Source organism: Oncorhynchus masou, chromosome 6 (genome assembly GCF_036934945.1).
Source record: "Oncorhynchus masou masou isolate Uvic2021 chromosome 6, UVic_Omas_1.1, whole genome shotgun sequence".
Classification (NCBI taxonomy): domain Eukaryota; kingdom Metazoa; phylum Chordata; class Actinopteri; order Salmoniformes; family Salmonidae; genus Oncorhynchus; species Oncorhynchus masou.
Window position 1 is genome coordinate 28,565,687 of NC_088217.1, and position 24,999 is coordinate 28,590,685.

General features: G+C 42.8%; 1 protein-coding gene across 4 annotated transcripts; it reads right to left on the minus strand.

The window, feature by feature from the left end:
- Positions 1-745: 745 nt before the first annotated feature.
- LOC135541831 (unconventional myosin-XVIIIa-like) lies at positions 746-23,975 on the minus strand. 4 transcript variants are annotated; one of them, XM_064968249.1, is made up of 6 exons: positions 23,728-23,975; positions 16,134-16,208; positions 15,871-15,909; positions 15,265-15,426; positions 14,896-14,979; positions 746-3,401 (listed from the first exon to the last, which is right to left on the minus strand). In XM_064968249.1, exons 1-6 carry the CDS (start codon positions 23,824-23,826, stop codon positions 2,724-2,726), a joined length of 1,137 nt encoding a protein of 378 aa, XP_064824321.1. In that variant the 5' UTR covers positions 23,827-23,975; the 3' UTR covers positions 746-2,723. The 4 variants fall into 4 exon arrangements, with proteins under 4 accessions (XP_064824321.1, XP_064824319.1, XP_064824318.1 ...); XM_064968247.1 differs by having other exon boundaries at positions 15,871-15,912; XM_064968246.1 differs by lacking the exon at positions 23,728-23,975 and adding an exon at positions 23,579-23,698.
- Between the last annotated feature and the right edge of the window lie 1,024 nt (positions 23,976-24,999).

Here is a 24,999-nt window from a genome sequence, read left to right on the forward strand (position 1 = left end):
TGGCTCCCCAGTGGCTGGGCCTGGCTCCCCAGTGGCTGGGCCTGGCTCCCCAGTGGCTGGGCCTGGCTCCCCAGTAGGTTGGCCTGGCTGCCAAGTAGGTTGGCCTATGCCCACCCATGGCTGCACCCTTGCACAGTCATGTGAAATCCATAAATTAGGGCTTAATGAATGTATTTCAATTGACTGATTTCCTTATATGAACTGTAACTCAGGAAAATATTTGAAATTGTTGCATGTTGCAATTATATTTTTGTTCAGTATATCTCCAGCAGAAACAGAAATTCAGGCAACAGAAAATAAGTAGTAAACATGTAAATCACAAGTATCAAAGTTAGAAAGTAACATAATTAAATCTTATTCCTAACTTCACATCCCTTCCACTAAGAGCTACATTCTGACTTTAGATACACACAAAGCACCAACAATACACAAAACCTAGTGTTGAAGGCAGTGTAAGATTTGCACCCAAGTTCACATTCATATTACACACACAGTAAAAAAGACTTCTAGGTAGCCATGGAAACTTAGCCAATTTCAAAAGGTGAGGATTGGAAAACAGATCAATTCCATTTGACCTCGCTAGCTTCAAATATGGACAGAAATGTTGATAAAGTATGCGTCCCAAATGGCACCATATTCCCTTTATAAGACACTACAAAGAGAACAGGGTGCCATTTGGGATTCATTTTGAGTCATAAGAAAATGTATAGGTAGCAACTCCAAGTCAAAAGATTATCATCAGGTCTTGTGTTAATGGTTAGGGGTAGAAAATTTATAAAAACAAAGGATATATTGTCCAGCAATGTCAGATACAAAAAGATAACAAGTTTCTCCCAATTCAGTAGTTTCACTGCAACCATGCAAGCATGACCTTAAAAGCACTGAGTAGCATACAGTACTGTTACTGTATGTGTCAGGAGAAAATATTATCAGGAATCATTAAAGTTTTACAATTAAATGGATTGTTCCCTTTGTCAATCATGCTAGTATCATACTAACTTCAAATGAGGGATGTCTGATAATAACTAAAGCTAGATTAGATTCAGTAAATTTATATTAAATTTTTCAAGTTCATCTTTCATATTTATAAAATGCCTTAAGGTGAGGCAGGAAAGGCACCAAGTACTTCTTAGATAAAATAACTGTCGACATGAGACAATGATGGTTTAACACCCATAAATTCCCTAAAAACATTTCCTGTAGTATAGTAGCTAGCTCCTTGGCTGCCTGCTATTGTGATTACAATCTTGCCAGCATCTGATCTTATAAGATCACAAAAACAGCTATATTCGTCTTACAACTCTAAAGTATGTAGAGCTGAGCAATTAGTGCTTTTTGAGGTCGGTTTGGTTTTGGTTCAATTATTTTTAAAATAATCACGGTTTTCGATTTTGGTTTAGATAATTTCTTTAGACATTAAATGCACTGTGTATGTTGAATTCTGTAACACAGAAAAAAAACTATGAATAAAGTCCCATGATGGTAGTGATTGCCCATTACTGCTTATCCATAATTTATTCACATGACTTTCATAAACTATTTCCGTTGTGTATTTTACAAGATGATTATTATTTAATTCCATGTCATCATCTCATCTCTATAGAGCTGCTGTATATGCAGTCTAACAAAATCACTATTTTAGTAGTTTTTCAAAGTAAATAAGGCATATTTTTATGACTGCTGAATACAAACTATCAATCGCTTAGATCATGCATTTTCAGATAGAGATACCTCGTGAAAACAACTGCTCTATCACTCTTAATCACATGTTCTGCGCAAAACTAAGTAGTATATTGGCCTGTTGGAAACTACAACTCCCTACTGCATCGCACAGTTCAGCTTGATCGGATTTATCTCTAGAGAAACTTCGCATTGAGCTCATAGGAAAAAAAAAACATAATTAAATGGAATTCAATTAATTGAACCTTAAACATTTTTGTTAATCGCTCAGCACTATCAGTATGTGATCTATAAATCACATAATTTGACTGTTTAAAATGCTAGAGGTCTGTGGTGTGTCCCGAAACATATCTGACAGTTCAGTGTATGCAAACAGTCTTAAGTAATCATCAGTCACTAATAAACAGAGGGAGGTAATTTGCATTTTGTGCCAAACGACAGGAAAACTAAACACTTAAGTGCGACCTTGCAAGTCATGCCGATGGAGAAAGATTGACTAAAGAGACATCTGTAGACATTACTGGAATTCCACCGTGCCGGATTGCACTAAGACAACTCTCAATGTTGACATTACCCTTTTATAAACACTTGATTGATGTATATATCATAGAAGAGTGTAATTGTCTTTAGGCCAGTTGTTTTTAGTCAAGACCTTTGTGTTTTTAATGTAAAATATTTTTGTTGTACTGTATGTGTTTATACAGTTTTGTTTAATGTTGTTTTGTCTGAAACGTTGTTCCCCCTTGATGCTATTGGACCAGGTCTCTCTTGGAAAAGAGATGTTATCTCAATGAGAAAAACCTGTATAAGTAAAGGTACATTTAAAAAAAAATGTATATATATATATATAAATAAAAATGTGTCAATGAGCGCACTGATCCAAGAACAGATTTTTTTAAACCCTTTTTCAAGATGTAAAAAAAGGTATGCACGCATGACAAAGTTGCTTTGAATAAAAGCTAAATTGCATATCTTATATTATCAAGAGGGCAGACAGAGTGAGAGCACATTTGACCTTTCGTACCACAACAGTTCTGCAGCTCTTACGACAGAATGCAAGAATCATTGGTGTTTTTGGGGTTCTTGGGATCGTTGCCATTCAACGGCTCTCCCTCATCATCATCCACCGGGGATCCTTCATCATGGGGCAGCCTTGGCCCATCTCCCTCATCCAGCTCGGGCGTGTCAGCGCAGGCATCCTCGTAGGCGCTGATGCTGTCGGTGTCGTTGTTCCTACCTGGAAAGATGTCACGCCTGTTCTCCTCCTGACTGATGCCTGGGGTCTGGCTACCCAGCATCAACGGTCCCAAGGTCTTGTTGACCATCTTAGTGAACTTGGTGAAGCTGTCCTCTGCCCCTTCTTCTATGTCCTCAGAGTCCACAGAGGACCAGAGCCGGGCGACGTGGAGAGGAAGGGGCCGGTTTGGACTGTCATAGGGCTGCTCCTCCCTCTCCTTTTTGAAGGAGGCGGCGAGCAGCCCTCCAGCGCTGGTCTCCAATGTTAGTCTGTTGTTGGGCCCGGGGCTCTCACTGTCCAATCTGATAATAGAGAGAGGCGCATCTTTGGTAGAATTGTCCTCATCCCCTGGTGTATCACTGACTTGTTCATGTGCTTCTTTTTTTATTTTCATCTCTTGTGCTTGTTGTCTAGCCATCTCCTCCTCCATCTCCTGCTCCTTGACGAGTGTGTACACTGGTACTGCTGGAATGGTCTTCCTCTCCTGTGGAACAGGATGATATAACATCTATATTAACCATTTTCACATAGTGCACTATATAGGTCGCCATTAGGGACGCAAACCCTGAACAGACCTCATTACAGCAGGGAAACAGGCAGGTGTTACATCTTGAAGCTCACAGACCTAAGATTTTCATACTGTAAAACTAGATGCAAATGTCAACAGGACACTCCAGGCTAGAAGTGGGTGATGTGAAAACCAAAGTCAACAAGAACAGTCATATTATAATGACTTACACAGTCTGGGCTGTTACTATTACGAATGAGTCCAAATCTCTGTCAAATACATTTTATAGCCTGTAGTACATTTTGTGCTATACTATCAATATATTAATAGCTCTATTTGCATGGTTTGAGTCTAAGTCGAAAATATACAGGTTAAGACAACGTCGTCATTAATCTCGGACCAGTACAGTTGCTAATTACTAGCGCTGTTGTTAACTAGCATAGTTAGTCCCATTGTTGCAAAGTTATGGAATATTAGAATCCCGTTGTCTTCACCTGTATTTCTTCAACGTTGGTTTGAGGCATGGGCTGGGAAAGTAGCCAGGCCAATTGTCACATTACCGTTTCCCGATTACAAAAGGAAACAGACAGCATCTGCATATCTGTTATTAAGTGAGCTGTGGGCAAGCCATCCTACTACAGAGCAGAGTGCGTTCTGGCTACAAGGCCAATGCCATTTGACAAGACACACACACACACACACACACACACACACAACCTTGGGTCACATTGGACTTGCCCAACCACAAGACCATGCTGATGATCAGATGACCAAATTATTACGACCACCGTCTCTGAGTCACTGCAAATATTTATTTGTTTGAAAATCTACTGAGATTTCTTAAAGTGAGGAGGATATAGACTGCCAGCTAGAATACAATGTTTAGCACTTCTTAGGGCTTTAAAGGGATAATCCACCCCAAGAAATAAAAATCATGAAAGTCCTGTCAATTTGGTGAAAACCTATGTTCTATCAGTGGGTAAAATTTTACTTCCATCTATGAAATCAGGAAATCATGTAGAAAAGTTCTATAAGGGTGGCAGATAGCCTAGCGGTAAGATCGTTGGGACAGTAGCCGAAAAGCAACATACTCTGCACTCGCTCTGGGCAGAGAGGAACTGCAAGCTTGACTCGGTGAGATAAGATTCCTAAATTGATAGTGCAGTTAGCCAGCTAATTCACATGCTAATATTGACTTTGGTATTATTGTGTGTAGATACAGTTGCTAGCTAACTACCTAATTATTGTGGGTTTTGTAGTTGACTTGAGCTGCAACAGATTTCCACAATCATTTTCACATGTTGCTACCAATGATTTATATATAAACTAGATGACAGAGAGGGGGCGCTTTTCTAAAGCCAGCGTGCCACCATTTTGACCTCCCCCCACCACAGTAAGAAATATTTGGTTTTTGCCACATTTTTTCTATTACAGACAACTTAATGCATACTTTTAAATTGTATTATGTGAGCTAAACAAAGTATATTTTTTCTTTAAAGTATACATTTCTTAAAGTACAATAAAATGTCCAAAGTTCTAATGTTACTGTCACCACTACAACAACAAAAATACATGTACATTTGTCCTTGAAACAAGACACTAACAGCTTACAGGTGGTAGGCAATTAAGGTCACAGTTAAGAAAACTTAGGACACTAAAGAGGCCATTCTACTGACTCTGAAAAACACAAAAAGAAAGATGACCAGAGTCCCTGGTCATCTTCGTGAACGTGCCTTAGGCATGCTGCAAGGAGGCATGAGGACTGCGGATGTGGCCAGGGCAATAAATTGCAATGTCCGTACTGTGAGACGCCTAAGACAGCGCTACAGGGAGACAGGACGGACAGCTGATCGTCCTCGCAGTGGCAGACCATGTGTAACAACACCTGCACAGGATCGGTACAGCCGAACATCACACCTGCGGGACAGGTACAGGATGGCAACAACTGCCTGAGTTACACCAGCAACGCACAATCCCTCCATCAGTGCTCAGATTATCTGCAATAGGCTGGACTGAGTGCTTGTAGGCCTGTTGTAAGGCAGGTCCCCACCAGACATCACCGGCAACAACGTTGCCTATGGGCACAAACCCAGCGTCGCTGGACCAGACAGGACTGGCAAAAAGTGCTCTCGCTGACGAGTCACGGTTTTGTCTCACCACTCTATTAACGCAGATTAGAAAATGGTAATTATCAAAGTAGACATCATGCAAGACTACAAATCCTTGCAAGCACCCCATCTATCTTCAGAGTTCGTTCTGCTCGGTGACCTAAACTGGGATATGCTTAACATCCCGGAAGCCCTACAGTCTAAGCTAGATGCCCTCAATCTCACACAAATTATCAAGGAACCCACCAGGTACAACCCTAAATCCGTAAACATGGGCACCCTCATAGATATTATCCTGACCAACTTGCCCTCTGCTGTTTTCAATCAGGATCTCAGCAATCACTGCCTCATTGCCTGCATCTGCTATGGGTCCGTGGTCAAACAACCACCCCTCATCACTGTCAAACGCTCCCTAAAACAGGCCTTTCTAATCGACCTGGCCCGGGAATCCTGGAAGGATATTGACCTCATCTTGTCAGTCGAGGATGCCTGGTCGTTCTTTTTTTAATTTATTTTTTATATTATGTTTATTATTTTACAATTAAAAAATCTAATAAAAAAGACAGCAATATTAACAATGACATTCATTGTACTGTTGAATGGGATGGCCAATTTAGAGGACAAAACAAAACTTAACTCACACATACACAAAATAAAACAAAATCCTATTAGGTGGTACATGTATAAGAAGACAGTATATAGTCATTACAAGCAGTGTAGTTAAGCCAAAAATAAATATTGAGTGGAGTGCAGCACAGAAGAGCAGCAGATCGACAACCCAGTTATGAAGCGGGACGAGACCATTTATCCAGTATCGGCTGCCATATTTTGTAAAACATTGAACTTCTATTGGAGGTATTGTATCGAATCTTTTCCATATGCATTACATTCCCTCAATGTATTACATTCACCGTAACCACATTTCAAAGGAAGGTACAGTCTCCAGTTTCCAAAATTGCAATATGAGCCTTTTGGCTAATAGAGTACAAAGAGAGACAGCTTTCCCTTCGTGGTTATTCCCATCAACTGTACCAAACAGAGCGGTCAATGGGTCTGGGGCTAGAACTCTATCAAAGGCTCTAGATAAGTAATCAAAAATGAGAGCCCAGTAAACATGTAACTTGGGACATGTCCAGAATAAGTGGGTCAACGTCCACCCAACTGCTTGCACCTCTCACACAGTGGTGAGGTGTACGGGAATATTTTATGCAGTTTCACTTTTGAGTAATGTAACCTGTGTATCACCTTAAACTGTACAAGGTCGTGTCTGGCATTCACTGAACTGTGGTTTATATTCCTGAGAGCTTCTACCCAGTTCTCATCTGAGATTTCTGACCCAAGTTCTTGTTCCCAAGCCCTTTTAATGGTGTCTGTGGATACCTCTATGTGGGCCTGTAGCACATCATACAGTCTAGAGACCGACCCTTTTGAATGGGGTTTGACAAGGATCAAGCTATCTAATGTAGGACTATTTGGCTTCATGCCATACTGTGGGATATGTGTCCTTACGGAATTCCTGATTTGGAGGTATCTGAAAAAATGTGTTGTTGGCATGGTCGTTCTTTAAAAGGAATTTCCTCACCATCTTAAATAAGCAAGCCCCTTTCAAAAATTGTAGAACAAAGAACAGATATAGCCCTCAGTTCACTCCAGACCTGACTGCCCTCGACCAGCACAAAAAACATCCTGTGGCAGACTGCACAAGCATCGAATAGTCCCCGCAATATGCAACTTTTCAGGGAAATCAAGAACCAATACACACAGTCAGTCAGGAAAGCAAAGGCTAGCTTTTTCAAACAGAAATGTGCATCCTGTAGCTCTAACTCCAAAAAGTGTGGGACACTAAAGTCCATAGAGAATAAGAACACCTCCTCCCAGCTGCCCAATGCACTGAGGCTAGGTAACACTGTCACCACTGATAAATCCACGATAATCGAGAATTTCAAAAAGCATATCTCTACAGCTGGCCATGCTTCCCTCCTGGCTACCCCAACCAACAGTCCCATACCCCCCGCAGCTACTTGCCCTAGCCTCCCTACTTCTCCTTCACCCAAATCCAGACAGCTGATGTTCTGAAAGAGCTGCAAAACCTGGACCAGTACAAATCAGCTGGGCTACACAATCTGGGCCCTCTCTTTCTAAAATTATCCGCTGCCATTTTTGCAACCCCTATTACCAGTCTGTTCAACCTCTCATATCGTCTGAGATCCCTAAAGATTGGAAAGCTGCCGCGGTCAGACACTCTAGACCCAAACTGTTAGAGCCCTATATCCATCCTGCCTTTCTTTTTTACCCCCTTTTTCGTGGTATCCAATTGTTAGTAGCTACTATCTTATCTCATCGCTACAACTCCCGTACGGACTTGGGAGAGACGAAGGTCGAAAGTCATGCATCCTCCAAAACACAACCCAACCAAGCCGCACTGCTTCTTAACACAGCGCACATCCAACCAGGAAGCCAGCCGCACCAATGTGCACCTGGCGACCTTGGTTAGCGTGCAGGAGTTGCTGGTGCGCGATGAGACAAGGATATCCCTATCGGCCAAACCCTCCCTAACCCGTACGACGCTAGGCCAATTGTGCATTGCCTCACGGACCTCCCGGTCACAGCCAGTTGCGGCAGAGCCTGGGCGCGAACCCAGAGTCTCTGGTGGCACAGCTAGCGCTGCAGTGCAGCCCCTTTGCCCTGTCTTTTTAAAGTCTTTGAAAGCCAAGTTAATAAACAGATCACTGACCATTTCAAATCCCTCCGTACCTTCTCCGCTGTACAATCTGGTTTCCGAGCTGATCATGGGTGCACCTTAGCCATGCTCAAGGTACTAAACGATATCATAACCGCCATCGACCTTGCCAAGGCTTTCGACTCTGTCAATCACCATATCCTTATCGGCAGACTCAACAGCCTTGGTTTCTCAAATGACTGCCTCGCCTGGTTCACCAACTACTTCTCAGAGTTCAGTGTGTCAAATCGGAGGGCCTGTTGTCCGGACCTCTGGCAGTCTCTATGGGGGTAACACAGGGTTCAATTCTAGGGCCGACTCTTTTCTCTTTATATATCAACGATGTCGCTCTTGCTACGCAGACAACACCATTCTGTATACATCTGGCCCTTCTTTGGACACTGTGTTAACTAACCTCCAAACGAGCTTCAAAGCCATACAACTCTCCTTCCGTGGCCTCCAACTGATCTTAAACGCTAGTAAAACCAAATGCATGCTTTTCAACCGTTCGCTGCCCGCACATGCCCACCCGACTAGTATCACTACTCTGGACGGTTCTGACTTAGAATATGTGGACAACTACAAATATCTAGGTGTCTGGCTAGACTGTAAACTCTCCTTCCATACTCATTTTAAACATCTCCAATCCAAAATGAAATCTAGAATCGGCTTCCTATTTCGCAACAAAGCCTCCTTCACTCACGCCGCCAAACATACCCTCGTAAAACTGACTATCCTACCAATCCTTGACGATGTCATTTACAAAATAGCTTCCAATACTCTACTCAGCAAACTGAATGCAGTCTCACAGGGACATCCGTTTTGTCACCAAAGCCCCTTATACCACCCACCACTGCGACCTGTATGCTCCAGTCGCCAGACCCACTGGCTCCAGGGCATCTATAAGTCTATGCTAGGTAAAGCTCCGCCTTATCTCAGCTCACCGGTCACGATAACACCCACCCATAGCACGAGCTCCAGCAGATATCTCACTGGTCGTCCCCAAAGTCACCACCTGCTTTGGCCGCCTTTCCTTACAGTTCTCTGCTGCCAATGACTGGAACGAATTTAAAAAAAAAAAAAAAAAAAAAAAAAAAAAAATAAAAAAAAAAATCGCTGAAGCTGGTGACTTATATTTCCCTCACAAACTTTAAATATCAGCTATCTGAGCAGCTAACCGATCGCTGCAGCTGTACATAGCCCATCTGTAAATAGCCCACCCACCCAACTCATCTCCATATTATTTTTATTTACTTTTCTGCTCTTTTGCACACCAGTATTTCTACTTACACATCATCATCTGCTCATCTATCACTCCAGTGTTAATTTGCTAAACTGTAATTACTTCCCTACTATGGCCTATTTATTGCCTTACCTATTCACGCCATTTGCACACACTGTATTATAGACTTTTTTCTATTGTGTTATTGACTGTACGCTTGTTTATTCCATGTGTAACACTGCTTTGCTTTATCTTGGCCAGGTCGCAGTTGTAAATGAGAACTTGTTCTCAACTAGCTTACCTGGTTAAATACATTTTCATCTCTAGCTGACACCTTTGCTGTCAGCTAGCTAGCTGTAGCTCCCTTGATCCAAAACAAGATATAATTAACATTTCCTTTCCCATATTTTAACTAATATTTGTGGCTTATTTATGCATCTGGTGGTGTCTTGTATAAAATACTATCCTAGTAGCAGTCAGATATTTACGATGTGCCATGAATACCAGGCTAGTTGATATTAGCAACATACCCTTACTTTACCAGATGCTCTTCTCCTACAGACAGTGAAGGGATATATTTAATACCTTGTAATTTCTGTCAACTAGATGAATGTGGTGAAACCTATTTAAATGTCAGAATGCACTGCTGTATTAAAGCAATTCAGAACTTGTTGACATCTTCTGTTGCAGATTCAAAGCCAGATTAACTAACTGCAGAATATATCCACAATCATGAATGAATAAGCATATTTATTTGACAAGAACGCACCTAGTCCTCCATCAATCACCCGAACTCCAGCAATCACATTGTTTTAAAGAAATCAAAATAGCAAACAATGCCTTGTAAACACAACATAAACAGCTGATTGATGTAATTATATTAATCAATGCCACAAACCTGGGACATAGTAATAATAGTTCATATGGTGCTCTTCTACCAGAGAGCACACAGATTCTTCTGCTTTTCTATTTTAGAAATTAGATCAGCAAAAATAAACAATAAATGTAAAACAGCAGTGATTTTTGGTGGGTGAGTTAAACGGAGAACCAACTGAATGCATAAACACATTCAAAACAAGGAAGACATGCCGAAACGCAACTCTCAACAGCTTTCTTGTCAATTTAACAAGTCAATGTTGCTGCTATCAATTGTGAGCAGCACATTGACCACTGCATTCAATCTGAACCTCAGAATAAGCAGGAAGACAGCACCAGAGTAAAAAAAAGCTGGCAAAAACAGTACACAACAACACTTTTAAACGTGTTACTGAGTCTAGATGTTATCAAATCAGGAGGAGTGAAGGAAGCAGCATAGGGAAAATGGATGAAGGTAGATGAGATGGAGAGTTCCAAAGTGTCCAAAGTTGAGGGACCATAAAAGGCAGTGTGGAATAAGGGGTTGCTCGAGGGATGGTTGGCCATGGAATAAACATAAAATTGGGTGCTGGTGTGCTTATGCATCCCTTATAGGTTGTCACCACAAATATCCGGCCCAGGTCCAGTTACACATGGGGTCTCAGCGGGTCCCTCGACATCATTCTGTCTCATTTGCAGATTTCAAATCGTGGTCAATTTGTGTCTGTGAATCACAATTAAAGACAATGAGTGATCACAGCATTTCCACCAATTGAGCCATACACAATACAAGTTAAGCATTGAGGACAACACTGTTGACAACATGGTTTATACTATGTCTACTGTGTGTGTGAATGATGGATGAATCTTATCCCAGCTGTAGTTCCATTTGAGTGTGTGGTCACTTAGGCCTGCACATCAACCAGTACAGGGACCTTTGGAGACTTGGGATGCTTGTTCTCAAAGTGCTGCTTGAATGTCTTCAGGTCTGCGTCTATAAAAAGGTGAAAGACAAAATGGAGGAAGTTAATCTGTGGTTTAGATTGAATTCAAAGTCGACACAAATGATAAACTAAGCAATTTGATGCCACACTACTACACATATGAAAGAATGTACCACACAGGTCACTACAACAGCCTACACATGGAGGAACCTAAAGGCACATACAGTACCAACCAATACTACTTTCCTGATAGACAGGGCAGGTGTGGACCAGTGCTGCCTTGACTGTAGTCTTCTGGTCCGCAGCTGCTACCTTCTTCTTAGCAGCCGCCGCGTTGGCATTAGTCAACAAGTTGACTTGAGGGTGGAGTATGCGTTATATATCAATACGGGAAATTGAACCCCCCCTCCCCGATTGTACCTGTACTGAATAATGACTTAAGAGGGTGTATAAGTTTTTGTTCCAGCCCAGCTCATGCCTGATTACAAATCATAGCCTATCGCTGTGATTCATCATGTTGATCATTTAAGTCAGGTGTTAAGGCCGGGCTGGAACAAAACCCTTCACACACACACTCCTGCTCTTCAGGACTTGCTGAATGACTGAAACAGACCAAAGCAGATCGAAACAGCTTGCCTAGTTGAGAGGTGATAAGACCTATTGATTCTGGAATACAGAAGGTGCAAATAAGGTTAATAATTATACTTAGGGGCCTCCAGAGTGGAGCAGCAGTCTAACAGTGCTAGAGGGGTCACTACAAATCCATGTTCGATCCCGAGCTGTGTCGCAGCCGTCCGTGACAGGGATAGGCAGCGCACAATTGGCCCAGCATCGTCCGGGTTAGAAGAGGGTTTGGCCGGTTGGGATGTCCTTGTTCCATCTTGCTCTAGCGACTCGTTGTGGCAGCCGGGCACAGTGCACGCCGACTTTGGTTGCCAGCTGTACAGTGTTTCATCAGACACATTGGTGCGGCTGGCTTCCAAGTTACGCGGGCAGTGTGTCAAGAAGTAGTGCAGTTTGGCGGGATCGTGTTTTGAGGATGCATGGCTCTCAACCTTCACCTCTCCTGAGTCCGTACGGGAGTTGCAGCGATGGGACAAGACTTTAACTACCAATCGGATATTATGAAATTGGGGAGAAAAAAGGGGTAAAAAGCATATACACACACGAAAAAAAACGATTCATTTAAAACCCACCATAGTTGGTAGGACTAAATAAAGTTACATAACCTTCCCTACTAGCTATACTAATGATATGCTGTCTAGAGGTGAAACAGCAAGCAGGTCAATGTTTCCTTGCAGTAAAGTACATACACTTGCTCATGATTAGGATGCTAATCAGTCCATCTCTGAAACCTCTAAAAAGCCAGACCAAAATAATACTGCTATCCTAGGATAGCTGCAAGTCAATTATTACCCACAGACAAACATAATCTAGAATGTTATATGGTGAAACTAAGTTAGCTTGCTACTGAACTAGCTAGCTAAACTGTTGGTTTATGAAAGCTTAACTAGTTATGAACTTCGCATGCATTTATCAGGTGTGTTTTCATTTTTTACTTGCCCAATACAGTTCAGACTTCTTCGTTTAAATAAATTACCATATTTAGCTCACATTGGATAGAATCTCAGGATAAACTTACTTTTGCCTCGATTCGTCAGTCTCGTCCAGATCATCATGGCCATGGTAAATGACGTGAAGCTTGAGACGGGCATTTGTAGTTCTGTATGATAGCCACATAAGCATTTCCTTTTTGGGAGGGGTAAATGCAATGTGACGTTTATCAATATATAGAGCATTCTGACATCAGCCTCTGATGCTGCTATTGAATCTGAGCAGCCTGTCAGGAATAGAGCGCACCCACTCATGATCATCTACATGATGCACTGACTGCTAATCTGCCTGCAAGGAGCTTTACTTATGAAACAGCCTACAAGGCAGAATCCTAACATATCAACCTCTGAGGCTGCTATTGAATCTGAGCAGCCTGTCAGGAACTCTGTACATTTTTATATTATCCATAAAACATGAAGTGTCCCTTGCAATTATACACATATCAGTTATGCAAACTAACAACCAGCAAAGACAACTAGCTAGCTAGCAAGCAAGACTACCTACCTAGCCAGCCAAGTTAGCTGCGTTGTTGCTTGCATGCGATAGGCTGTATGCCACCCCCAGGACCACAGCCAGAGAGATCAAGTTGCTTGTCAGGCATCATTCAGGGCTTAAATCCCCCACAAACTCTTAGCGCTAGGTAATGGACATTTAGCTTGCTAACATTCTAATTTATAAACTGATAATGAGCTCCAAACACAAATGAAAGCATGAAATGTACCATCCATCAGCGTGGCAATCAATAAAAACATATGAGCTGATCCACCGTGAGCTCTGCCGCCTCAACCATACTGTCAATCTCTTTAGTAAATACATTCCTATTTATATAGTTGACCTAGACAAAACACCTGTTTATTTTAACCTTTATTTACCTAGGCAAGTCAGTTAAGAACAGAACCCTAAGAGCCAAACCCTAACGATGCTGGGCCAATTGTGCACCACCCTATGATACAGCCTGGAATCGCACCAGTAACACCGATGCAGTGCCTTAGACCGCTGCGCCACTTGGGAGCCCTAAATGTCATAACCATGAGACAATCATCTCATGGTCAACAAAACAACTTTTGTTATGTAGTGACCATGAGATAAATAAATTGTGCTCGACATGACAAGGGAATACATCTTTCTTCCATATGCCCTCTCTGGACTTTCGTAGGTTTGAGGTGGATTATCCCATTTAATTGTAAAACAGATGACTCCCTTCTAACCTCCCTCAAGCCTCAGTAGCAGATAGCTATTCTATCAGCAAAGTCAGAGCTGAGGAAAAGTGTATTTACTATGCCTGTGATGTGGTTGTCCCACTTAGCTGTTTTAAGATGAATGCACGAACTAAGTCGCTGTTGATAAGAGCGTTTGCTAAATTACTCAAATGTAAATGTTAAAATGTAATGTAAATGTAACCGAGTGAAATGTGCTGTTCTCATTAGAACACAAAATGTACTCCACATGACATTAGTCAACATGTAGCAAGCATAACACCTTTATCAAACATATCATTTGGGACAGAACAAATATCTATCAATCATTTACATGCCCTATTTTAGGAAAGGTAATGTACACAACACACACTGAGAATAACATGCATGGTGAGAGGTTGTCCCCCAGGCTGAAATTTCCCCGCAGTGGAAACACTTCATTCTGTCAAGTTCAGCAAAGCACAGAGCCGAGAGAAAGAGAGAACACTCCCCTTACAAAGGAAAGAGATACGCAATAAACCAGAGCTGGCATGAAGCTACAAGCTATTAGTCACTCTTTATTTTTACATTTGAGTAATTTAGCACACTCTTATCCAGAGCAATTTACAGGAGCAATTTGGGTTGCGCAAGAGGACATACTATTTTTTTACCAAGTCAGCTCAGGGATTAGATCCAGCGACATTTAGGTTATTGACCCAACACTCTTAACTGCTAGGCTACCTGCCGTGGATATGTCCAAAACCAGGAATCCTGCTGTACTTGTGCCTCTCTCTGTATGATTATGTAAGCCCCTCCTCCTCATACTTCATTACCTCTTTTAGCCTCTCCACCTCCTGCATCAGAGAGCTGACCATGTCCTCCAACTTCCTCTTGGCTTCTCTCTCTTGCTCTAACTCCTACAAATACAGAAAGACACATCCATGTATGACTCAATGCAGCTGAGGGTTGTGAATTGTTTTAGAGCAGTGATTCTTAAACAGTAGGAGAACCACAATTGGGTCACAGGATATAACACATTCCTACTAGAAACATTGTTTTGCTCCTCCAGGATCTTTTTACATGTTCATTAGATTTTGTTTATTTAGTAGACACTCTTATCCAGAGTGACTTACAGTCAGTGCATTTCACTAAGGTAGGTCATAACCACATATCTCAGTCATTGCAAGTGTGTATGAATGTACCATGGTGGCATGGCTGGCCTCTCTCTGAGCCTCGGCCAGCATCTCCTCGGCCCCCTCCAGGGCGTCATGCAGAACGTCCACCTGGAACAACACAGTCTCCCGCTGCAGCTCCAGCCCACGGAGCTCTCGCAACACATCGTCGTAGCTCGCCTGCAGATCAAGCTGACAAACACAGGCATATCCGTGGGAAGATCCAATTAGTCATCACGCTCCCAACAAACACAGACATGGCAGTGGGCAGCTTCATCTAGTCACACGAACAACAATACTGGTTTAATTAACATGTAATTTGATATTCAACTGTTGGATATTGCTTCATGGAGATGTAATTTTTTTGATAGCTATTGCTTGTCTATGGTCCTTATTTGAGTCATACCAGGTTCTCTTTATAAAGCAACAAGTTGCTGGCATGACAACCCATAATTGCACTGGAGCTAAATTCTTTCTTCCTGGGTTATTTTGTGTGAGTTTCATAAAGAGTATGCACCCTCTGAATATGCAGCACAGGCAGTGAGAAGGTTGACATCCAGTAGAACTGGTTATACTGCTCAAATATGAGAAAAGCTATTCTGAAATTTAAAAAAAAAAGCTTGCGCAGATAATCACCATCTCAGGGAGTTCCATCATTAGTTCCTGATCCTCAGACTGCTGGCGGGAACAAGACAAAGAGAAAGGTCAACAACACTCAAGCAAGTAATATAATAAGAAGTTCTAGTATACTCTTAGTATGGTTCATAGCACAGATAGAATCAGAGGTAATCATGTTTAAATGTCAGATCAGTAGTGTAGGGCTGCCCTGTGGGGAATATGGTGTCATTTAGGACACATACTAAATATACCAGTAGCTTCATCCATTGCTCTTATTATACCTGACTCCCACTTCTCCTCTTGAGGGTCCCCCCTCTGCTCTCACTGCGTGTCAAACGCCTGGCCGAACTCTCCGTCTAACAAAATAACAAAAGACATCAGACAGAGCCATAATAATTTCTACAAAACATGTGGGAATAACTGTTTGCATACTTTTTACATTGTTCCCACAGTCAGCTGGTACACACAGAGTGTACCAAACATTAGGAAAAGTTATCTAATATTGAGTTGCACCCCCTTTTGCCCTCGGAACAGCCTCAATTCATCGGGGCATTGACTCTACAAGGTGACGAAAAAACGCTGGCTTTTGGCCGATAAAAAATGAAAAGCCAATAAATAAAACTATTTCCAGCCAAATGGCAAAATCATGTTGTTTTTATTCATTGCTGGAAATACAAGTCAATGTGCTCCAACTTCAAAGGCAAATTATACTTCATAGGCTAATAAATTCTCAAGCTGCTTGAAAATTAGTGTTGGGTGTGTGTTTATTTTTACGCAAAAGACACGAAGTCCTCATAACACAGAACCCAAACCGGCTGCGCCATTGTGCACAAATGTATTTTGTCCACCTACACCAAACACGATACGCAGGTTAAAATATCAAAACAAACTCTGAACCAATGACAATTCGGGGACAGGTTGAAACGCATTAAACATGTATGGCAATTTAACTAGTTAGCTTGCTAGCTAAGTTGTCCTATTTAGCTAGCTTGCTGTTGCTAGCTAATTTGTCCTGGGATATAAACATGGAGTTGTTTTTTTACATGGAATGCACAAGGTCTTCTACTCCGACAATTAATCCACACATAAAACGGTCAACCGAATCGTTTCTAGTCATCTCTCCTTCCAGGCTTTTTCATCTTTGAACTTATATTGTGATTGGCATCTACACTTTTACCACGACAACCGGCAAAACATTTAATCTTTCATTCACCCACGTGGATATAGCCAATGAGGAGATGGTACATGGGTACCTGCTTCTATAAACCAATGAGGAGATGGGAGAAGCAGGACTTGCAGCACGATCTGCGTCAGAAATAGGAATGACTTCTATTTTAGCCCTTGGCAACGCAAACGGTCGTTGGCGCGTGCGAGCAGTGTGGGTGCAATAAATTAATAACATGGATTTCTACATTTATTTTGCGACGTGTCTGGTCTGGTTAGCATGTAAGGGACTACAGCTAAGTTGTGAAAATTGGCAAAGATTGTGTTGATTATCCCAGTTTCCAGTGTGCCTGCCGAAAGGGGATTCTTTCTCCAAAACAGAGTAAAGACGGTCGAGGACAAAGTGACCAGGCTGATGCGCATAACAAGCTGCTCCAAGGAGTTGGACAGTTATGACTTCCTGACAGCTCACTTTGAGCAGACAAGGTCCGCCGCAGACGCAAGTAAATTAGAGGCAAATTGTGTTAAATCTCGCATGGTCCAAGCAGCTATGCTACAGCCCTAGGCAAGATCATCAAAATGCCACCCATGTGTCATGTATAGTATCTAGATATGGAATGGATTGATAGACTAGAGTAGAGTAATGATGTGTATTTCAGTTGAGCTTCTTCAGTAGCACTTGGAAACTAAACTGCATTGCCAACTATTTAAGTTGGACAGTTAGCAATCACTAGGCAGCCAACTGCCTATAGTAGGACACAGAGTTATCAATAAGTTATGTACATCACACATGACAAGAGGCACGTGCTTTCATAAATGCACTGTGCGGCCTCGTTTCACAGGAGCATTGTAAAATAAGCTCTCTCTCAATGAACCAGCTGAATTTAGTTAATTTACATATCGAATTTGATTGTCCAACATCAAGTTCTATAATTTCTTAATTTTGTAGCCACCAAAGAGTGTCCTCTTTCCACTGCTTTGGTGCTGAATCGCAAGGGGAAGGGGGAGTGGGGCAGGCCAGCCCAGTCATGGCTAGAAGGGACACAGTTTTTTTTTTGCATTTTAGCTAACCATAACCTAATTTTCCTAACCTGCTACGTTAATTCTCGCAAATTATATTATTCAAATATATCATTTATAGCAGGGATGACGACGCAACGGGTAACGTTTTCAATAAGACTTTTAATTTTGGTACAAGAACATTCAACTTTACAGACTAAATTATATTCTGTTAAAATGAATTACAATAATCTAACTGTGATTTTGAGCACAGTGGGTGGACGCCCTAATGCGTTATGCATATGGGTATCTGGCAAATTAAAATCTGTCCAGTCATGTGCCGTATTTTCCTAACGGAAAACTTGATGCTAGCCCATGTGGACTCTAATGCTTCCCACAGTTGTGACAAGTTGGCTGGACGTCCTTTGGTTGGTGGACCCTTATTGAATAACATGGAAAACTTGAGCATGAAAAACCCAGCAGCGTTGCAGTGATTGACACAAACCGGTGCTCCTGGCACCTACTGCCATACCCAGTTCAAAGGCACTTAAATATTTTGTCTTATCCATTCAACCTCAATGGCACACATACAGTACACAATTTGTCTCAAGGCTTAAAAATCCTTCTTTAACCTGTCTCCTCCCCTTCATCTACACTGATTGATGTGGAATTATCACTTGCTAAGGTATGAAGTCTTCCGTGATGGTCAATCTAGTGAGTGGCCTACCCACTGTTACTGAATATTAGCATTTCGGAGAAAGGCTTGATAATGATGCCGGAGGATTGTTTTACAGATGGATTCATGAATGAAGCGCAATCAAATGAGTGGGTTATTGCATAATAGCCTATGGGTAAATCCATTTGAATTAAAATCAGGTTGACAGCACCCCTTTTGAGTTGAACGAAGAGTCCCATACATATTTGCCCATTGTAGAAGTGCTCAGAAAATTACTTTTTGGATCTGAAGGCCAAACATTCAAGAGATAAAGATGCTTAAAGTTGACCCATTTTGCATACCCCACCATACTATGAGACATCCATGTCTTCTTCTTCTCTCTTCGTCCGCCCACGTGTTCTCGCACACCCCGAGAGCTTCTGGTCAGCGGGGTGGTGGCACCGGGATCCTCATCTCTCCCAAGTGGTCATTCTCTCTCTCTCCCCTTACCCATCTATCTATCGCCTCCTTTGAATTCCATGCTGTCACAGTTACCAGCCCTTTCAAGCTTAACATCCTTATCATTTATCGCCTTCCAGGTTCCCTCGGAGAGTTCATCAATGAGCTTGATGCCTTGATAAGCTCCTTTCCTGAGGACGGCTCACCTCTCACAGTCCTGGGCGACTTTAACCTCCCCACGTCTACCTTTGACTCATTCCTCTCTGCCCCCTTTCCACTCCTCTCCTCTTTTGACCTCACCCCCCTACTCACAAGGCAGGCAGTACGCTCGACCTCATCTTTACTAGATGCTGTTCTTCCACTAACCTCATTGCAACTCCCTCCAAGTCTCCGACCACTACCTTGTATCCTTTTCCCTCTCGCTCTCATCCAACACTTCCCACACTGCCCCTAAATCCTATCATCTCTTCCCTCTGCTCATACAACCTTTCTCCTGATTCTGCCTCCTCAACCCTCCTCTCTTCCCTTTCTGCATCCTTTGACTCTATGTCCCCTATCCTCCAGGCCGGCTCGGTCCTCCCCTCCCGCTCCGTGGCTCGATGACTCATTGCGAGCTCACAGAACAGAGCTCCGGGTAGCCGAGCGGAAATGGAGGAAAATCTCACCTCCCTGCGGACCTGGCATCCTTTCACTCCCTCCTCTCTACATTTTCCTCCTCTGTCTCTGCTGCTAAAGCCACTTTCTACCACTCTAAATTCCAAGCATCTGCCTCTAACCCTAGGAAGCTCTTTGCCACCTTCTCCTCCCTCCTGAATCCTCCTCCCCCTCCCTCCTCCCTCTCTGCAGATGACTTCGTCAACCATTTTGAAAAGAAGGTCGACGACATCCGATCCTCGTTTGCTAAGTCAAACGACACCGCTGGTTCTGCTCACACTGCCCTACCCTGTGCTCTGACCTCTTTCTCCCTCTCTCTCCAGATGAAATCTCGCTTCTTGTGACGGCCGGCCGCCCAACAACCTGCCCGCTCCCCTCCTCTCTTCTCCAGACCATTTCCGGGGACCTTCTCCCTTACCTCACCTCGCTCATCAACTCATCCCTGACCGCTGGCTACGTCCCTTCCGTCTTCAAGAGAGCGAGAGTTGCACCCCTTCTGAAAAAACCTACACTCGATCCCTCCGATGTCAACAACTACAGACCAGTATCCCTTCTTTCTTTTCTCTCCAAAACTCTTGAACGTGCTGTCCTTGGCCAGCTCTCCCACTATCTCTCTCAGAATGACCTTCTTGATCCAAATCAGTCAGGTTCAAGACTAGTCATTCAACTGAGACTGCTCTTCTCTGCATCACGGAGGCGCTCCGCACTGCTAAAGCTAACTCTCTCTCCTCTGCTCTCATCCTTCTAGACCTATCGGCTGCCTTCGATACTGTGAACCATCAGATCCTCCTCTCCACCCTCTCCGAGTTGGGCATCTCCAGCGCGGCCACGCTTGGATTGCGTCCTACCTGACAGGTCGCTCCTACCAGGTGGCGTGGCGAGAATCTGTCTCCTCGCCACGCGCTCTCACCACTGGTGTCCCCCAGGGCTCTGTTCTAGGCCCTCTCCTATTCTCGCTATACACCAAGTCACTTGGCTCTGTCATAACCTCATGGTCTCTCCTATCATTGCTATGCAGACGACACACAATTAATCTCCTCCTTTCCCCCTTCTGATGACCAGGTGGCGAATCGCATCTCTGCATGTCTGGCAGACATATCAGTGTGGATGACGGATCACCACCTCAAGCTGAACCTCGGCAAGACGGAGCTGCTCTTCCTCCCGGGGAAGGACTGCCCGTTCCATGATCTCGCCATCACGGTTGACAACTCCATTGTGTCCTCCTCCCAGAGCGCTAAGAACCTTGGCGTGATCCTGGACAACACCCTGTCGTTCAACCAACATCATGGCGGTGGCCCGTGGTTCATGCTCTACAACATCCGCAGAGTACGAACCTCACACAGGAAGCGGCGCAGGTCCTAATCCAGGCACTTGTCATCTCCAGTCTGGATTACTGCAACTCGCTGTTGGCTGGGCTCCCTGCCTGTGCCATTAAACCCCTACAACTCATCCAGAACGCCGCAGCCCGTCTGGTGTTCAACCTTCCCAAGTTCTCTCACGTCATCCGCTCTCTCCACTGGCTTCCAGTTGAAGCTCGCATCCGCTACAAGACCATGGTGCTTGCCTACGGAGCTGTGAGGGGAACGGCACCGCAGTACCTCCAGGCTCTGATCAGGCCCTACACCCAAACAAGGGCACTGCGTTCATCCACCTCTGGCCTGCTCGCCTCCCTACCACTGAGGAAGTACAGTTCCCGCTCAGCCCAGTCAAAACTGTTCGCTGCTCTGGCCCCCAATGGTGGAACAAACTCCCTCACGACGCCAGGACAGCGGAGTCAATCACCACCTTCCGGAGACACCTGAAACCCCACCTCTTCAAGGAATACCTAGGATAGGATAAGTAATCCTTCTCACCCCCCCCTTAATGATTTAGATGCACTATTGTAAAGTGGCTGTTCCACTGGATGTCAGAAGGTGAATTCACCAATTTGTAAGTCGCTCTGGATAAGAGCGTCTGCTAAATGACTTAAATGTAATGTAAAATTCATCACTGGAAAAGATCAACGGCTGAAAATTCTCTTCTTTTTTTTTACCTTAAACTCAATTATCAAAAAAACGTGTAAAGTCTTATTTTTTTCATATAATTCAAATCCACGTTGCCACGTGTGCTGAATACAATAGCGCAAAAAAAAGGTATTAGGTGAGCAATAGGTAGGGAAAGTTATAAAACAGTAAAAAGACAGGCTATATACAGTAATGAGGCTATAAAAGTAGCGAGGCTCCATACCGACACCGGTAAGTCAGGCTGATCGCACCTTGACGACTGTTCAGTCGTGTGGTCAGAGCCATGACTACATGTAACTCTATTCCACATCATGTAACTGATGCAAGCAGTAAAATTAGTTTGAAAAAAACAGATACACGAAACACCTTATGGAACAGCAGGGACTGTGAAGCAACACAAACATAGGCACAGACACGATAACATACATAGACATGGATTTAGTACTGTAGATATGTGGTAGTGGTGGAGTCGGGGCCTGAGGGCACACAGTGTGTTGTGAAATCTGTGAATGTATTTTAAAATAGTATAAACTGCCTTAATTTTGCTGGACCCCAGGAAGAGCAGCTGCAGCTTTGGCAGCAGCCAATGGGGATTCATAATAAATACAATTTAAATGTAAACTTTCAAATGGTACCGCAAAAATGAGAATGTCGACTTTAATGGGAAAATTTGTTTTAAATCATACTGGCAATCCTCCATAGGAAACCTAATGCAATCATAGAAATATAAATAATAGAATAGACCTTACCATTTAAGTTAACATTCAACAGAATCTGGACTGGCGGTCATCTTTGTGGTAATAATTAAAAGTTCCAATCTTAATTGAATTTCAATTGTGTACTAGCTAAATTGCAGTGGTCTGAAGGGATAGGCCCATTCTATAAATTATATTTCTATGATTGAAATGTCACCCACCCTGTATTCAAGAGCATGTGTCTCAACCAATGGATGGCACAACAAACTCAAATGTTGTGAAATAGGGTCTAAGCTACAACATATGTGAATATGAAAACAATCAGAAATCAGTTTAGTTAATTGACATTAAAGGTTTAAAATTCATTTTTTCAAATAATAAAACATTTTGAAAACATTTATATCAAACTCAACCATTTATATTTTCCAGTGATGAAGACATGGATGACTATGGTATGGAGGGATATGCAAAATGGGTCAACTTTGAGCACATTTATTTCGTAAATGTTTTGACATTCAGGTCCAAAAAGGGACTTTCTAACCACTTCCATGGACAGACATGTATGGAAAGTTTTGTTTAAATTGAATTTAGGCCTACCCTTAGGCTACATATCAACACAATTTGGCAAACCTCTAGGTCCAGTTCTCATGGACTGTAAGTTCACTGTAAATTAAATTAACTTATGATGAACCACTGATGACTGAATTCTAACTACATTAGTCATGCAATGTCAATGTGTCATCCATATTCTATGCACACTGTAACGAAGTAACCATTATGTTGTACGTGTGCCATAACGGGAGACACTAAGGTTTGTCAGAGATTAGAAGCCACTTTTCTCTGGTGTTTTAAGTAACTAGCTAAACGTAAAGTCATTTGAAGGCAATTCAGTTGTGGGTAGGCTGGCTACAATGTAACACTGCTCGAAAGGAAGTCATTGTAGCAATGTCAACGTTTTCCGTCAGTGAACTTGAAACAATGTAAAACCGCACGCTACAGTAACATTGGGTTGAGAGTCTAAAATAAAATGAGTAGGCTACACAACAGTGAAAACAAAGTAAACAACTTAAAAATATAAAACATATGTAGTGGCTTACTGTAACGCTCGAGGATGAATCTTCTCGACTGTAGCCTAGTAATGTCAAATTAGACTCTATAAAAGTAGATAATAGCCTACAGATAATAGACTGCATGACTCTTGTAAATGTCGCCATATACAATAACGCCGTGATTGCTCGCCGCTCACCTCTTTGATAATGTTGCGAAGTGACTCGTCCTCACTCACTCCCCGAGAAAGCGTCCTTTTTATCGGCGACCCGATTCTTTCCAAAGTCCCGGAATGCATGTTTATAGTAACCTACGATACACAAAAAATATAAATCCTTTTATTAGAACTAGATGACATGAGTACTGTTGTCAACGAGCAATGTTTTGTTTTGTGCGGATGAAGGGATCGCGACAGAATGAACTGACGCCCAGGTTGTGGGCGGAGGACGAACTGTAATGTGAGCGGAATGTTTTTTTTACTCTGGGTTGCCTCCCAATGACGTACATAAACCTTGGATTGCTATTCCCCACGGCATGTTTAGGACATTGAGGCTGTGAAACCAATGGTCGGCTGTATTGGCACTCTTCGGAAAAGCAGTCTTCCATAGAAATGAATGGAATTCTACAGTATTTAATTTTAATGTTTCAAGGACAAAATTACATGTATGCAAGTATTGTTGTTGTTGTAGTGGAGACAGTCAAATTATACTTGAAGGAAAATGTTTCATATTTGTTTAATGTTAGCTCATATAATAGAATTTACAAGTATGCATTAAGGTGTCTGTAATATAATAAACATGGCAAAAACAAATGTAGACATTAGTAAATTAATTTATATAGCTTCCACATTTTTTATTTAAGTAGGCAAGTCAGTTAAGAACAGATTCTTACTTACAATGACAGCCTACCCTGGCCAGACCCTAACAACACTGGGCCAATTGTGCACCGCCCTATGGCACTCCCACAGCCGGTTGTGATACAGCCTGGAATTGAACCAGGGTCTGTAGTGGCACCTCTAGCACTGCCTTAGACCGCTGCACCACTCGGGAGCCCAAGGTTTTACAATGGTGGGGGAGTGCCAAGACAGAGGTGGAACATGTTAAGAGTAAATATGCAGTGCTGCATAAGGACATTGAACATGACGAGAGTGAGGATGAATTCACTGCGGTGGCAGGTGTGGTGAAGAGTTTGAGCCTTGTCCTGATGGTGACAAAGATGTTCTTTGCCCAGTGGGAGTGAGATTTTTTGGAGAGTATGGATGCTTGCCTTCTGCCTGATCCATATGTGGTGTCAGGTTGGGTGGAGAAGAGGTTGGGAAATGTTGGGTAGGTGAAAGTGACTCGAGGTGGAATCGTGTTGTTTTTGTGTGTTTCTGTCATCCAGAGGGAGTGTCCACTCCGCACCATGCGACTGGGGACAAGAACTGTGACTTGCTTTCCTCTCCGGAGCAGGGCCCTGTTGAAAGGAGTGA

Bases quoted from the DNA above. Each gene is read 5' to 3' on its own strand.
- LOC135541831 (XM_064968245.1), bottom strand. From the start codon at position 23,695: ATGGCGACATTTACAAGAGTCATGCAGTCTATTATCTGTAGGCTATTA. The intron at 15,913-16,133 runs GTATAATAAGAG...TGTTCCCGCCAG, and splicing joins AGAGGAGAAGTGGGAGTCAG to CAGTCTGAGGATCAGGAACT. The intron at 14,980-15,264 runs GTACATTCATAC...CTGTATTTGTAG, and splicing joins AGGCCAGCCATGCCACCATG to GAGTTAGAGCAAGAGAGAGA.